The following is a 16,270-nucleotide window of genomic DNA, read 5'->3' on the forward strand; positions in this document are numbered from 1 at the left end:
CTTCATCTATTACAGTACGTGTGAGCTCTCTCTCCACACTGGACGCACCGCTCAGCCCACACTAGTCACGCTCAGCCATGACACTGCTGCTTTTGTTGAGCGGGGCGAGCCCTTGCCTGCAGGCACCCAGAGTGCCAGGCTGAGACCCGGACTGGGCGGGCATGTGTGGAATGCAGATCAGGGTGAGAGGGGGCAGGCCGTGTCACAGACTGAATGGCGAGATTGAGGAGAGCGGGACATGACTGGCCTGGCCTTTGGCCCAGCACGATCACAGCAGCATCTCCAGAGGGCAGAGGGGCTTCTGGTCCTTCGTCATCAACACCCACTGTCCATGTGTGGACAAATCACTCGAGGACCCACCAACAGCAGCACAGTGACCTCAGTCCCTGCCCACCACACATTTGTGGACTCTTTAGTCTTGTGGGACATAGTGTATTTCAAATGTTCGGTGTGTAGTATTTGGGAGAATATATATTGGCAGAAACTGAACATAATAAGTTTTCTTTAGTGTATAATAAACTAAAAATAATAAGTATTTTTGTAAACTTATAATGAGTCGTTTATACCTCCATAGGGAGTGGGCCCTCATCTATGAAGTTTGCTTTGTTGCACCGCCATGTTTACACAGAAGCCCAGAACAAACTGGTAGTATTCACTGCTGAACTACCAGACTACGGAGCAGCTTCCTTCCCCAGGCTGAGAGACTCCTCAACTCCTCCTTCAATGCCAAAAAGATGTAGCAGGATTCAGGATCAACTTCAATTTCATTTCTTCTTAAACCACTTTTAAGAAAAATTACATTAAATCTACCTTGTACTTGTACCTCTAGATAGGGCCTTTCATGTTTTTGCATTGGCCATAGTAGTAAGTTCCTAAACATCATGCCAAACAGTTTTTGAAAACTATGTTTTTATGGTTTTAATCAGCTGGTCTGTTTGTTTTTGGGGGAAAGACACCTCAGGAGTTTATACTTGGAACATGGGAGAAGTTTTAGCTGGTTGCAATCTGCAATCCTCATTATTAATGCCACTAAATCTTACACAGTGCTCCTTTAACATTTTTTGAGCATCTCCTCTGATCCGCATGCAGCTGTGTGAAGAGACATCCAAGGGTAACTCATCTGCTAGTTAGAGACTAACTGCCTGCTTAAAGCATAACTTGCCCATGAATACGGCATCCAATTTGTGTGGTGTAGAGAAACACACAGTGAGTAAACAAATGGCAGAAATGTAATTATTGATTATTGTTACAAAATCACAAATAATAGGTTTAATACTTGCTTTTACTTTAAAAGACAGACCGTTTCAAGCACAGATTTTAAAATAAAATGGATGAATTATATTGTGTAATGTAGAAGAGTTCATACAAACATAAAGACAGTCACTTTTACATTAAATATTACACAATAGCATATGTCACATCCTGCATTTCAGCTTGAAAAAATGCAGAGGTCGATGCACCCACGTCATGATGAATGCAATTCACTCACAGAGCTTTTTGATGCACTCAGATTTCATGACATGTCAACCTGTAAAACACTCTACTTTATGAATTTAAATACATAAAGTCAGTGTGACAAACACATCATCAAATGAGTCATTTTCTGGCCTTTTTCTTCTTTGATTTTTCAGCATCATCGTGGGCCTTCCTCTTGGCAGCCAGCTTGTTTGCCTGTAAGAGGAGAGCGAAGGCAGTTGAGGCATTTTAGAGGTCACTGAACTCTGCAGCTATAGAATACTGTTTAACCAGATAAGATAGCTGATACTGAAAACAAAGGGTCCAGTGTTAAAAATGTAAGAATGTTATCTGCACAAACAGTGTTATCTACACGTGAATCCATATTCAATCGATAACACAACAGAACAAACCTCTCGGACTTTTCTCTTCTTTCCAAACATGATCTTGTCGTACAGGTACTTTTCCTTTTTCTTCATCATCATGATAGCCAGACGTTTCTCTTCTGCTTTCTCCTCCTGCTCCAAGCGGGCTGGGTTTTCTGCCTTCAGTTTTCCAGGTGTCACTTTGACTGCAAGAGACTAAAAGGAAGACAGACTCCAGTTGACTGAAAGTTCCAGGTTGTAAACAGGAAACGACACAGATGGCAAAGAAAAGGAATCAATGGTCTCTTACCTTGCCCTGGGATCTTTGTTCTTCCATCTTCTTCAGATTCTTTTCTTCTGCTTCTTCATCATCTTCCCCTTCATCATCATCTTCCTCATCTTCATCCTCACCCTCCTCGCCCTCTTCTTCTTCCTCCTCTTCCTCCTCCTCCTCCTCCTGGGCTATGATTTGAGTAAAATATATAAATTATGAGTCCATGGTCTTTGAATTATTATGCACACAATTTAGGCTTAATGTCTTCTGTAATAACACTGACTCACGATTGTTATAAGCCGAACGTTTTGACTCAGATCAACAGAAATACATTCTTGCATATCAAATCTGTATGAATGAATCTGAAACTATCACAAATATCAAACACAAAATAACAGATTTCATATGAATTCTCCTAATATGAACCTGATTTTTTACTGGTGCAGACAACTGTCTTCAGAAGTCACAAAATTAACTGTATAGTGATCATCTGTGTGTAATTTAACAGTGATTATTGTTAGACAGCTAGGGGTACAATGGTGAGGAAATTTTCCCACATTAATAGACTCATGGCAACACCGCACACGACATTTTACAGGAAAAAAAAATACAAAAAACAGGATGATGCCTGATATGTGTTAAGTGCTACATTAAGTTGCTGCTAATGCAAACCAAAGCTTTCCTAGAGCTGCAGCTTCACATTAAAAGCATTTAACTGGCAAAACAGGAATTGATTTTTATTATTAAGTCCTCACAAGAAATGTATTTGTTAGTAAGAATAGCTTTACTGCCATCATTAATTGAAAACATCTACAAAACACAGCAAGTTATTTTCAGTTTGAAATATTGCAAGGAGTAATGGAATAAAAAGGAGTGGCCATGAAATACTGATAAAGAGCACTTTTTGCTTTAATATCAAACCGTTTGCCATCATGTTGTCGGTCAACTCTCTTTACCCTTGTCACACGACAAGTAAAATCAGACTCTACTACTATGTGCTGCGACTTATGATTTCTAATTGTAACCTCCATCATCTAATTGTTTTTTTTTTTTTTTTTTTTTAAAAAGACAAGACGTAGAAAAACGCTTTGGTCCGTACCTTGTGTTTCTCCGCGTTGTAAGGCCATGATCTTCAGTTTTTCGGGGGGCACATAGTCTCCATCCTTCTCCTCCACGAAGGGAGAGAGGTGGGGGGGTAGAGTAACTCCAATAAAGTAGTCTTCCACCGGCAGGAGGATTTTAGCATTGACACAATCATACACCCACTGGGGCTGGATGTAGTACCTAAAACAAAGTATCATAGTAAAACAGTGCAATCCCGTTATTATATATGAAGATTTTTTCCTCTCTGCTTAAGAAATATATGAAGGGGTTAGCAGGCATGATGGAAATGACATGAACCATGGAAAATGCAGAATGGGCTAAATTAAGAGGACAGTGTCTGTCAAACGCGATGGAGAACAAGGCTGCTTTGAGAAAAGCGAGAAGAAAGACGACTCTGAATGGAGGCATTGTAGAAGACATGGAAATGTACAAGGAGAGAGGGGCAGAAATAATCTGCAGACTTCCTGTAGTTAGGATTCAGATAAACTGTAAATCTAGCTGGTTGTTGAAATATTATATGATGCATTTATAAATCAAGAAAAGTTACAAACATTCATTTACCTGTTGATATACTGTTTGTCGATGTTGGGTCTGTCAACAATTTGATGCGTGATGGTTTCATCCGTCACCTCGTACGTGCTGCCGATGCAAACTGACTTGTCCCAGGACACCTCACCACCAAAACATCTGGGATGCAGCAGCAACACATAGAAAAGGGCATTTGTGTCAGTTTGGAGGTTTACAGACAGTTTAATTCTCAGTGTAGAAATGTCTTTGATGTTCCTTTTAGTTTCACTGCAGCAGCTCTCACTTACCTGATGACAAATGCCAGCGACTCTCTGGGCACTTCTCTGTTGAGGAAGAACTTCATCCCATCAAAGAGCTTTTTCTGAGCTTCCAGCTGTTTCTGTTCCTTTTCCCTGGCCTCCAAGTTTTCAATGTCCTCCTGAAAAAAACATTTGATTATAATTTTGTTAAGGTTAAAGGATAAAAAAGCTACTGATCTGTTGGAGTCATGGAGTAGTTTTTTTTAATTCACTCTGGTGAAATGTGATAATGATGAGAGAATGATGCACACAAGCTGCAGCAGTTTTAAAGGGTTGTGTTTGACTCAACATAGAAGATCTGCACTGCAAACGGCAGATCCTGCAGCGGCAACTCATTGTTGCCAATCTGAGAACCAAATTAAAATGAAACTAGGCTCCTGTTGTTTAAATTCAAGTGAAGTTTCTGAGTTCTGAAAAAGGTCTCTGGTTTTCTGGAAAGACCTTGGGGTTGAATGAGACCACTTGTTGAGACCCTTAAACCAGCTGAGCACAATAACTTCCCAATGTGAGAAACATCCCGTCGTTGGCAACCAAACACAACGATGTAATCCCCTGTCTCACACCTCTTAAAGCTTCCACTCCTCTGACAGACATGTGTTAACGATCACCTTTGCCTTCAGAGACCAATTAATTTTTCAAGTTTTGTTTTTCTGCCTGTTCTGATGAAATTCCTCTGTAACATCACCATGACATCAATGTTTTATTTACAGTATGCCAAAAACAGATGCGATACAGCCAATCATAATTGAAGTGGTTTTCTTACCCCTTCAGCAGGAAACTGGTCAACTTCAGCCTCCTCCTCCTCTGCACTGGAAACCACCCGTGTCAGACTGGCACTCAGAGCTGACAGTTTCTGCACAGGCCAAAAAAAGAGCTCAAGATTAGAACGAATGAATGAACAAATAAAAAAATGTCTTTATTGTCATTACACTCTGGTACAATTACATTTCACAAGGCTTCTCACAACAGTTGAAATAAAACATAAACATAATAATAATAATAATAATAATAATAATAATAATAATAATAATAATAATAATAATAATGCATTTTATTATAAACACGTTTCTTTTCTGTTAAAGGCTACTGCTTAACCAAAAGCAAAAAATAAAGATCACTAAAATAAACAAACGTGGAGAACTACCAGAGACCATTAACTTTTAGAACAACAATCCCTAATTTTGTTTAGGGATGTTTAATTTATATGCACACTTACTGGATTGCTGTGAACAACCAGATAAAAGATAAGTACCAGTTCAGTTTAAGAAACTACATTATTTGCACAAGTTTAATATTATCTTTGATAGAGCCACTTTCAAATGGCTCAAGATAAAGAACCTCACCTCTAAGTAGCTTTCTGAATCCATAGCGTAGTCGTCATCATTCTCTTCCTTCAGCTCTGCCTCTGCTTTAATGTCCAGCTGCAAAAAGGATGATGACATTAACAGGGTGAAGGTTTGCACACAGGTGACCAAACAGCAGTAAATGCATATTGTAATTATGCAGAGGAAGTTTTTATAAACTAAGGTTGTAAATTAGCATCAGCAACCAGTCCACTGCTGGTAAAATATGTGAGTGACTGCTAGATTTGTTTCACTTATCAGGCAAAAAAAAACAATGGTAGTCTATTGAGTGGACGGTAGATTTTAGACTCCACTAGCCACAGTGGCAGGTGGACAAAAAGTTAATTTCCAACTCTGATGACGAGTATGTCACAACAAGAGATTTTAGTTACTGGGGAATATTTCTGGGAAAATGTAGGGTTTCAGTCTAAAATACAACATAGCTGTTTGAATCAATGTGATGAATGTGAACTTTGAATTTAATTTTGAGTAACGGAACTATCAATATGATACTATGAAAATTATTGTAATATAAAGTTTGTTACTACTGAACATTCACAATTAATTGTAAAGACGTAAAGACGTACGGTGTTAAAAGTAATACGTACATAAATAGAGAAAAGAAATTGCTATAAATATCAGAGTCTAAAATACCTTTGGTGGGTAGAGCAGGTTGAGGGAATGGTAGAGTCTGAAGTTGATGAACCCGAGGAGAGTGGTGTAGAACTCTGTGAAAGTTGCCATTACTCTGTAGTCGACATCTGTCGGGTGCTGAAAAGGAAAAAAACAGAGTTTAACTAAGTCCCAGTGGTAAAATTAATAAACGTGTGCAAACATTTATAGTCATTTCTACTCCCTGGAGCATAAAAACACCTCAAGGCAGTCAGTGAACTAATTTCAACAAGCCCCAACAAAAGACTGCTGCCTTACAGCTGTGTAAACCTTAAGGGCAATCCCATAATTATAAAGTCACTGCTCATTGTTAACATAATCACTGTGAACTGCATTTCATCATTCACTTACATCATGAGAGAACTGATATGGCACCAGCCATGTAATGAGCTGTCCCAACACCTCAGCTTGGTAATATATTCCCTTGATGGAGATGAAAACCTATCAAAAACAGACAAGCGTTGAGTTCATTGCAGAACAGAGGTCAATGAACTTAAGATATATCACTATACCCCAAAACATTTTATTTATATATTAAGCAAATAGAGATGTGGCTCTGCAGTGTAAAGTGGCACCTTTCTGAGAGCGCGAGATGCAATCACATAGTTCATCCACTCCACCGTAAGGCGTCTGCACAGCTGGATTGTCTGAACGTGGCATTTTCCTGTTCGGGCGAAGGTGGAGAAGAGGAAGCACATACAGAGGGCGTCGTCGATATCACGGAGAGCATCAATGAAAGAGGGGTACCTGCCACACACACACACACACACACACACACACACACACACACACACACACACAGAATGTCAGTGAAGCTCAACATTGCCCTCTTATGTTAAGTCTGAAGAATAACACAGTCTCACCTTTCTTTGATGACATGGTCCAGTTTGTAGGTCGGTTTGTTCTCCCTCAGTCTCTCCACAGCAGTCCATTCTGTTTTTCCATAAGCCTTCTTAAGTTTGCGTACAAATACCTGTTAAGATTAAAAAAAAAAAAGTACAATGTTCAAATTTTAGACCATGACTGTGCAAAATGTCACCAAAGACACCAAACATCACAATGACAAAAGGCAAAAGAAGATAATTTTCAATCTTAGAAAAATATGCAGACACACACTGATTTCCCAATTATAAATAATTTACATTATATGTATATAGGAAGACATTAATTTATCCATAATGAGGAATCAATTCAGCACAGTTTAATTAAGAACCTTTTCCCCAAATAAACTCTTGCTTATAAGCATGTTCAAAAGATGCCTGATACCTTGTATTCTCTGAACTTGCCAACAATTGGCTCATGCAGCAGAAAGCGGATGTCTTTGAGCAGGTAGAAGGTCCTTGGGGCGGTAGAGCCTTTGTTCACCTTCTTCTTGTGTTTGGGCTCATGAGGGTAGATACCTTTGAGGATGCACAGTCGCCTGAAAATCGTAAAGAGATCAGAAATTATTTGTCTGTGGCACGTCTGCTGTTGGGTGCGTCTTGCCAGTCAGGCATCCTGAAATGTATCTCATTCTCAACAATTTAACGTACTTCAGCGTAGAATGAGGTGGTGTGATGACACCATCTGGTGCTGATGCGACTGCTGGAGGAAAGTAAATAAATGGCTAATTTTGGCTTCTGTTAAGTTGAAATTTGCATTTGTCAATACTTCCTAAAAAAATATGGAGGATTATGGATTATTATTGCAATCCTAAAACTGAGCAGTGCTTTTGTCAGACGCTTGAGATTTAAACCAATGTAGAAATCTTGTTAATGTTCTGATTGTATGAGGCCATCCAAACAAAACTGCAAATCAGTGACCAGGACTCTTTCATGGCGACTTACGGGATAAATCTAAAAGAATTTCCATCTTGTAATTTTGTCTATAAACAAGTATTCAATAATTTTTTTTAAAAACCAAAGGTCAGTACACATCCAACTGTCAGTTTATTAGCTCCACCCACCTACAGCTTATGTAGTCTACTTGAAATGTCCCACCTTCATTAAGTCTATATTGTTGAGTTTTTGGTGTTTTGTGTGAGGTGCTGACTTTAACTTTTGGCCAATTCAGTTTGTGGTGCGGCTGAACTTACTTGCGTTATACAGTCTGGTTTGTCTACCACATTACACACGCTTAAAACAAACAGCATGGACAAAATATTAAAACCATCGGCATCAAAGTTACCATAAGCTTGAATAAACACCTCTCTAGAGCAGTTTCAACAGAAAACGCCACATTGTAAACTTTATAAAAATTAGATAAATTGCATAGGTATTGCATTCGTGTGAACTGTGTGTACCAAATAAGTTGGCAAGTGTGTCCGTGAGGATTCAACATCACATACACTATGATAAACGGTCCACGTCCCCCAATCACATTACAATGAACACAGTGGTGTTACCTGAAGTCTGGGAGGCTCAGCTGTAGCTTCTTACGAGCTTTGTTTCTGGTGATGTAGTTGGTGGCAGAGCCCCTCTCAAACTGGACAACAAGGAGAGACGATCACATTTAAACTCACACAAGGGATATGATTGATGTATAGTCTAGTTATGTGGATGCTTTTGCCTAAAACGTTATTCTGAAACCTAAATTACAGATTCTACCGTTCAAAAAAACAAATTTCGACTAGCTCCGTTAGCTAGCGAGGTAGCTAGCCAAGTTGCTATGGGAATAAAAGTCAGTGCGCGTGACATTAGCTCGGTGTCGACTCTTACCTTTTTCTTCTGAAGACCTCCCATTTAAAAATTATACGTGACCCTTTCACAAATTTCGGTAAATGTAATAGTCAACAAATTAAGCGGTTAGCAAACAAACACGACGCTGGCTACCACGAACAGCAGCCGATGCACGTGTCGTTTGACATGCGCGAAAGGGGCGGTGCGAGCACTAACCAGGACCCAGAAGAGATGGGCGGCCGTTTGTCCGCCTGAATACAAAACAAAGAAAAACAAAGCTTACTGTCTAGCGTTTGCTCTTTAAACTCTTGTTGTTAATACACACACACAGTCTGTGTTTAATTAAATTTGACTTGTCATGTGTATCAACATCATGCACTGTTACATTTAGTGTTTCTGCACCAATACATCCAAAATTAGTTTATTGGCTACTTTATTACAATGTTAAATCATATAGAGAAGGCAGGGAATCATGTTACCTTTCAGAAAAAAACAGAAGTAAGGGTTTAAAATGTCTACAAAGAAGCAAATGGGCAAACATATAGCTGCATACTTTATTCAGTTTTTTAAGTCACCAACATGTCAAACAAACATAAAGCTGTTCATTTATCAGTATAAACTGACATAATATAAAATGCATGACTCAACCACAACCCCACCCCCTTATCCTTTGCCTCCCACCAGTTGGTGGCAGGGATGCTTGACAGAGATGCACACTGGAGCTGAACATAGGCAGGGAGTGAGAAAGACAATTAGGCTAGCTGTGAAATAAGAAAGCTGGATTCAAAGGGACAGAACCATAGGAAAAAAGTTGAGTTAATAAGGACTTGTCAAGATGTGTGAAGTATTCCATAAATTCATCATGGGACTACGTGAGTTTATAAAGGAATATTTTCTTGGTTTCTGGGACTATGAGACACCAAAGGTGATGGTGGTCAAAAACAGAACTCTTGGAGTCATATACAGAAGTGTCCAGTTTCTCGTGATCACCTATTTCATCTGGTAAGTCATTTGTTTGTGCTCTAGCATGTATTTGCGTAAAGGTATGATCTATGAAATCAAAAGAATTGGGTAAATTCACCTTATTTTGTTATCAGATGTACTGTGTGTTAGTTTTAATGCTTCTTTTAGGAATTCCAATGTATTAAATTGTGTGTTTGCCATTGTATGTATGTTTTTGTGTTTAAAAAGAGTTAAAACTGTGACTTTAAATTCTCTAACCCATCAGTTGCACTTTGTGGTGAGAAAAGGCTTCTATTTTGCAATTAACTGGAAGCAATAGAAAAGCATAATGATAGGGACTTAATTGATGTAAAAAGAAGAATGGTCTCTTTGGAGTTTCTTTGTCCATTAATAGACATGTTATTTGAACTGAGGAGTGCCGTTTTCATAGAACTCAATTTTGATCTTATTATTAATCTTATCGTTTTAAATCTTAAATTAGGCTGTTCCTTTATTTAGATATCTTGTGTTTAAAAAAAAAACCAAACTGCGTCATCTTTTCTTCTTCTCTTGGATAAAGAAAAGAGGGCTGAGTAGATCCAGGGTAATGTGATACCTCCGGTATAAATTGACGTCATGACTGAAAATGTGATATTGCATCTGTCTGTTCTATCACTCTCAAGGTATGTTTTCATAAGTCAGAAAGCCTACCAAGAGAGTGAAACCCGTCCAGAGAGCTCAGTTTACACACTCATGAAAGGCACAGCAGTTCATGGAGAAGATATCCTGGACACTGTGGAGTATGCTCGACCCTCAGAAGTGAGTCCAGAACAAATGCTGCAGTACAATCAAGAAAGTCTTACTTCCTGTACTCTGTCAGCATCATTATGCCAACTGCTGCTAACTGAAAGTGCGTGGCATTTTCCTCACAGGGCGGCGATGTGATTAGTACAATATTGAGACGAGAAGTTACCTATGATCAGAAACAAGGAACCTGCGCTGAGGTGAGAAGTCAACAAAACCTTCCTCAACAATAACACCCAACAGTGTGAAAGAAAAGACAGTGCCATAATCTGTTTTATTTCACTTCAGAGTTTCAAGGTTGCCAATGCCAACTGTACGAAAGACTCTGACTGCGTCCAGGGAGAGGTTGACTTTAATGGCCATGGTACTGTTTTTATTCTTCACAAAATCTTTAGCAAAGCTTGGTTGGTCTGTGTTTGCCAGTTTTAATCTGTTTTAAACACGTTCTTACAGGCAGAAGGACTGGCAAATGTGTTCAGTACTATAACCAAACCTTCAGTACCTGTGAGATCCAAACCTGGTGTCCTATTGAGGAATACGCTGTAGTACGGTAAGGCAGATGATGGATAATCTCCAAGTCTGCAAGCTCAAGTAAGGTTTATCTGGATCACCCAAAGGAAAAGGAAAGGAAAAAGATCCCCACATATCCTGACCCAAAAACAAAATAAGAAAAACACTGTGAACACTTTACCAAGTCTAAAGACAGGCATGTTGGGGATCTGGACAGAGCTTTATTAATACTGTATTAAAGCCCACATGAGATTTCTTTTGTCATTATGCATGTAGGTGCACAGCTATGCGGTAAGCACATGTCCAATAAAGGTAAAAAAACAGCAGTTGGCCTTTGAAGATTCACTGGAAACAATTGTGATAGTTAAAATGATATTAATTACAAATCCGTTGAAAAGCTTAGGCTCTGTACCAAGTGGTTCCCAACCAGAGAGATACAGGATAAATCTGAGGGTTGTCAGACAATTAACAAAATAGGAAAGCAGAAAAAAAAATGTTACTCAAAATTATCTTTACAAACTTGACTTCTAGACTTTATATTTTGCTTTTGAACTACTAGTTATATCCTATATCCTACTCTCCTACTTCTAATCCCCTTGCTCAGAAAAAAACTCATCGTCATATTCAGACTTTTATGGATCTTAACAACATAACCTGTAAAGTTTTGTGTCTGCATCTTACATAGTTGTGCCGCTATCACGTTATCAAAATCTGTTATATACTAACATCCGTATAAACACATGGCAGAACACTCATAACAGCCTCTGTGGTCGTTCCTGCTAAAATAGGTGACACCAGAACCAATTTTTTCCAATATAAGATTTTTACTTTATATACGGTCTATGATTATAACACACAGAATCAAAAAAGTTAAAACGATACCAGCTGTCGCAACATTTTTGCAGCTTGTTTAAATCTCTCTTCAATTGACCACCACGCAGCCTATGATTAGGGGTCATAAACAGACAAAGCTTTGTTTTTAAGGGGTAGCAAGCCAAAATGTTAGGGAACAACTGGCATACATGATAGTCAGACCCATGGATGGCTTATGGATGATAGGCCTCTGGTTTTAGGGCGTCTGTGCCAAGCCCTCAAATTTACACCGAAGTTGATGTCGGCCTACAACAAATGAATATTAATACAGGATTAAGGAAACTGTTGCCTACAAGCTCGGGGGACAACCTAACAATTTTGACAGGTAGTTTATTCTCCTGTGCATCCAAAGTATCATCAGTAAAGATCGTTATTTAGTTCCTCTAGGAAGCGCGACACGTCAAGTAAACATTAAAATACATGAGAAGAAAAAAGTGTAAAATATTCAAGCCCACAGTAAATTAACAGTTGCACATAAACCTCTGAGAGTGCTGCTAATATAACATTCAGCTAGATTAATGACTTGCATTATTTGCGGTTTACTGAATTAACAAATCACGAATCAACAACAAAAATGGTCAGAATAAAAAAAGTCACAAGAAATAACAGTCCAACTTGGGCATTTGGGGTCAAAGTGGTGGATGTGCTAACAATGTCTGTTAAACTGAAGTAATTAGATTACTCTGATGATGTCTTCAACAGAGAACCAGCATTAGTGGAGGCTATCAATTTTACAGTCTTCATCAGGAACTCTATCCACTTCCCCAGATTTAAAGTGCTGAGGTACAGTAACCCCCTTCACACACACAAACACACACACACACACACACACACACACAGAGAAGGCAAAGAGCTTTAGCATTTCAGACTTCCTGTTCTTGTCTTTGGCAGAGGAAATATCAAAGATGCCCCAAACAAACGTGACATGCAGAGATACCTGAGTAAGTGCCACTATAATGAGGAGAATGAGCCCTACTGTCCAAACTTCCGTCTGGGCTACATCGCAGATCAAGCCAGGGAGAATTTCAGTGAGCTCTGCAGAACTGTGAGTAAAATATGTCCTCTTATACTCATGTATATGTTGTGTTGAACAGTACATATTATATTTATGATATTTCAAGGATGGATGGGCTAAAGATAAGCAGCTTTGTGATAGTGTGGCATTGCTTACATTGCTGTTTGTGCTCAGGGAGGAGTGATAGGTGTTTTCATCAACTGGAAGTGTAACCTGGACCTGGATACCTCACACTGTAAACCTACATATTCTTTCCGCCGTCTTGATCTCCGAAAGGACCAGGTCAACTCTGGTTACTATTACAGGTGAGCTTTAACAACTAAACTGTGTGTCACTTTGGCATGTGAAAAGTCTCCCAGCCTTAACGCTTGTGATTTTTATGCAATTGTCCAGGTTTGCCAAATATTACAACAGGGATGGGGTTGAGTCTCGGACGCTCATCAAGGCCTATGGCATCCGGCTGGATGTCATAGTTCACGGACACGTATGTGGATACTCCATGATCACTACAGTTTCAGCTTACTGTAGCTGTCATTATACTTTTTGTCGTAATTTCTTTTTCAGGCTGGTAAATTCAGTCCCATCCCAACTATCATCAGCACAGTGACTGCTATGACTTCGGTTGGGATTGTGAGTAATTAATACATTCCTGTCTTGTCTTACTATCGAACAACTATCGCTCTTTTTTTGTTGCAAATTGTTTTTTAAATGTTCATTTCCCCCTTAAGTGTACCATTATCTGTGACTGGATCATGCTGACTTTTATTGACAAGAATGAAATCTACAGTGAAAGAAAGTTTGATGAGGTGAGTAAAAGGCATCATATTGTGAGAAATATTGATCAATAAAGGTTTTATGTCTAACAAAAAAAAATAAAAAATAGAGAAGATTGTTTTTAACAATACACAGATGTATTTATGTACATAATTTGATAACACTTTACACCATTTTACTAGATATTGTCTCGGATATTAGATGTTGGAATATTGGAAGTGTCGTCTTCTCCTGTTTTAAAAGCTGCATTTCAGTAAAGTGATGTAATTTTATGAACTATTATTTGCCTTTACCCACTTAGGCATTATATTCACATTACTGATGAGAATTTATCACAAATCTCATCGTGTTAATATTTTGTGGAGGCACCAATAGTCAAACCATATTGTCACAATATTATTATTATTCAAAAATTACATATTTGATCTCCATATTGCGCAACTACTCAGTCATTATTTATTACTTATATATTTGTCACTAAGATAGTGCAACACACTGGTAGTTGTGAATAAATAAAATGCATTAAACTTTTTTGTCATTCAAGGAAAAGTGAAGTTAATAAAATTGTACATATTTAAGGAAATATAGAGTAAAAATATTCTTTGTATCTATAAGAAAAGTAAAGTAAAACAAATTGTGTCTTTTTCAATAAAAAAAAGTTGTACTATGTCCTTAAAAAACCTTTTAAAAAGCCTTTGAGGCTTAAAAAATTAAACTAAATCCTGAATGGTATACAACATATGTACTTTTCACACTAATAAATAATAAAATGATAGTGAATGAATGTTTGCTTGATTCCATTTAGCTGCAGAAGTTTCAGGGCTCTTGTATTGTGCCCACAAATGAAGAATATCTCTCCTCTACAGGTTATCAAGGAGCCCACGGCGCCTGTTCCCACAGAGCTCAGCTTCATCAACAGCTACGGCTCAAACCATTCAGACCTGTCCGACGGTGTACCGCTGTGATGACGCCACAGTTGCCTCAGTCCTGGCTGGTCAAGAGTTTGGACTCTCCTCCATCAGCTGACTGCGGCAACAGCAGAAACTCTGAGTGGCTCCTCAGGTGTCTGAACAGTTCAGTTATGGGCTGCCAGCAGTTGTTAGTGGGAATAAAGTGACACTGTGACGGAGAGCTGCTTCTGAAAGATCATCTTAGAGTCTCAGCCTGTGCAGTGGATTCAGCTCATATATCATCTCAGACCTCGATGGACCCCAAGCGATTCATTGTTTCTCTTTCACTTGACATGACCTGCAGCAACATCACTCAGAAAATGTGTTTAGTTTCTAAGTATGGAACAAAACTGAACCATGTCATAGCAGAAAAATATCTGCACGCTCAGAAATGAGAAACATTACAAACTATGCCCATTTCTGTCAGTGTATTGTAGACATTCAGTGCAATAAATGTCTTCTATTAACACAGAACAGTATATCATGAAACACTGGCTCTTATAAACCTGCATTATTACAAACATAAAACTGAATGCCATGTTGGAAGAATGTGAATATCCTGATTCATTTCCTCTGTCTTTAAATCTGATGTGCACAACATAAGGAGAGATACGGGAGGAAACGGCCAGTAGACGCACAAGGAGAGCAATGAGCAGTAATCAAATAACGCCGACATTTCCCATAAAATGGTTTCCCTAATAAGATTGTGGGGAAGTGTGAATCCATCTGGACGCCTGAGAGCAATACAAATGTCAGTGGTGAAAAATGACATTAGATTAAAGTCTAATGGATCGATATCTGCCACAATGGATGGAGGGCAGTAAATTGTGTGTTCATGACATTTAAAGAGCTAAAACTTCATTATTGATATATCTTTAAGGGTTGTGGTTTTGTCTATCCATTTCAGATCCAAGGTCAACAATAGCCGTCTGATCCGAGATGTTTTGATCAACAATTTAAAATGTGAAAAAATGTAGTAACTCTAATGTAGCACTCTGAGCGCTCCTCTATCCGTCAACCATCATGTACAGCGTGTGTAAGTAAGAAGCTCTATGCCGCAAATCTAATTGTGCCTCAGATCAGAGTCTAAAATGTGATTACCGGTCTGGGAGACGCCCATTAGCAGGCAAAGTGAGTCATGTGGGACAATGAGGTTAAAGAGATGAAGGTGAACGGGTTAAGATCATTGTGATCAAGAGTAGCTTGCCGTGATCACCAATCACCAAATTATTGTCATCTGATAATGATAAAACAACACTGAAACTTTTCATATCACTGAAAACTGGATAATTGCCAAGCTTGAAAAAAAAAAAGTGACAACTATCATAAGGATGAAGACTTACAGGTTGAGATTTTCCCAGTAAGTTCTAAAACATAAAAATCTAAAACATTAAAGAGCCAAATTTACTTTCACAACTGCCAGAAAATGGCAAGGACACACCAGCAGTTTAGACATATAAAGACTCTTAAATCTACACCGAATAACATTCAAGGCCAATTTCACAAAAAACACAAACAGGAAAACATGAACCAACTTTAGTTACTTTGGGTTTGGGACAATTTTGCCTAAATATTAGTGGTAACATAAAACATGACTTTTTTTTTCTTGTTGCAGAGACTCGGAGAGAACAGAACTGGGTAATACCTGCAATTATTTAACTGGTTTTCTTGGTGTCTTCGTTTGTCTGCATATGGGATTCCACTG

General features: G+C 38.6%; 2 protein-coding genes across 2 annotated transcripts; one reads left to right on the forward strand and one right to left on the reverse strand.

Moving 5' to 3' along the window:
* Positions 1 to 1,264: 1,264 nt before the first annotated feature.
* On the reverse strand, positions 1,265 to 8,860 carry pes (pescadillo). Its single transcript, XM_042488158.1, has 15 exons — positions 8,737 to 8,860; positions 8,424 to 8,503; positions 7,307 to 7,460; positions 6,904 to 7,013; positions 6,616 to 6,787; positions 6,392 to 6,481; positions 6,023 to 6,139; positions 5,369 to 5,446; positions 4,789 to 4,878; positions 4,014 to 4,144; positions 3,760 to 3,885; positions 3,194 to 3,378; positions 2,131 to 2,282; positions 1,869 to 2,036; positions 1,265 to 1,671 (listed from the first exon to the last, which is right to left on the reverse strand). Exons 1-15 carry the CDS (start codon positions 8,758 to 8,760, stop codon positions 1,597 to 1,599), a joined length of 1,752 nt encoding a protein of 583 aa, XP_042344092.1. The 5' UTR covers positions 8,761 to 8,860; the 3' UTR covers positions 1,265 to 1,596.
* Positions 8,861 to 9,532: 672 nt separating this feature from the next.
* p2rx2 (purinergic receptor P2X, ligand-gated ion channel, 2) lies at positions 9,533 to 14,580 on the forward strand. Its single transcript, XM_042488947.1, has 12 exons — positions 9,533 to 9,699; positions 10,323 to 10,458; positions 10,572 to 10,643; positions 10,732 to 10,807; positions 10,897 to 10,993; positions 12,529 to 12,609; positions 12,718 to 12,871; positions 13,016 to 13,146; positions 13,235 to 13,325; positions 13,406 to 13,471; positions 13,570 to 13,647; positions 14,482 to 14,580. Exons 1-12 carry the CDS (start codon positions 9,533 to 9,535, stop codon positions 14,578 to 14,580), a joined length of 1,248 nt encoding a protein of 415 aa, XP_042344881.1.
* The last annotated feature ends 1,690 nt before the right edge of the window (positions 14,581 to 16,270 follow it).

The sequence above is a fragment of the Plectropomus leopardus genome, chromosome 6, assembly GCF_008729295.1.
Source record: "Plectropomus leopardus isolate mb chromosome 6, YSFRI_Pleo_2.0, whole genome shotgun sequence".
In the NCBI taxonomy this organism is placed as follows: Eukaryota; Metazoa; Chordata; class Actinopteri; order Perciformes; family Serranidae; genus Plectropomus; species Plectropomus leopardus.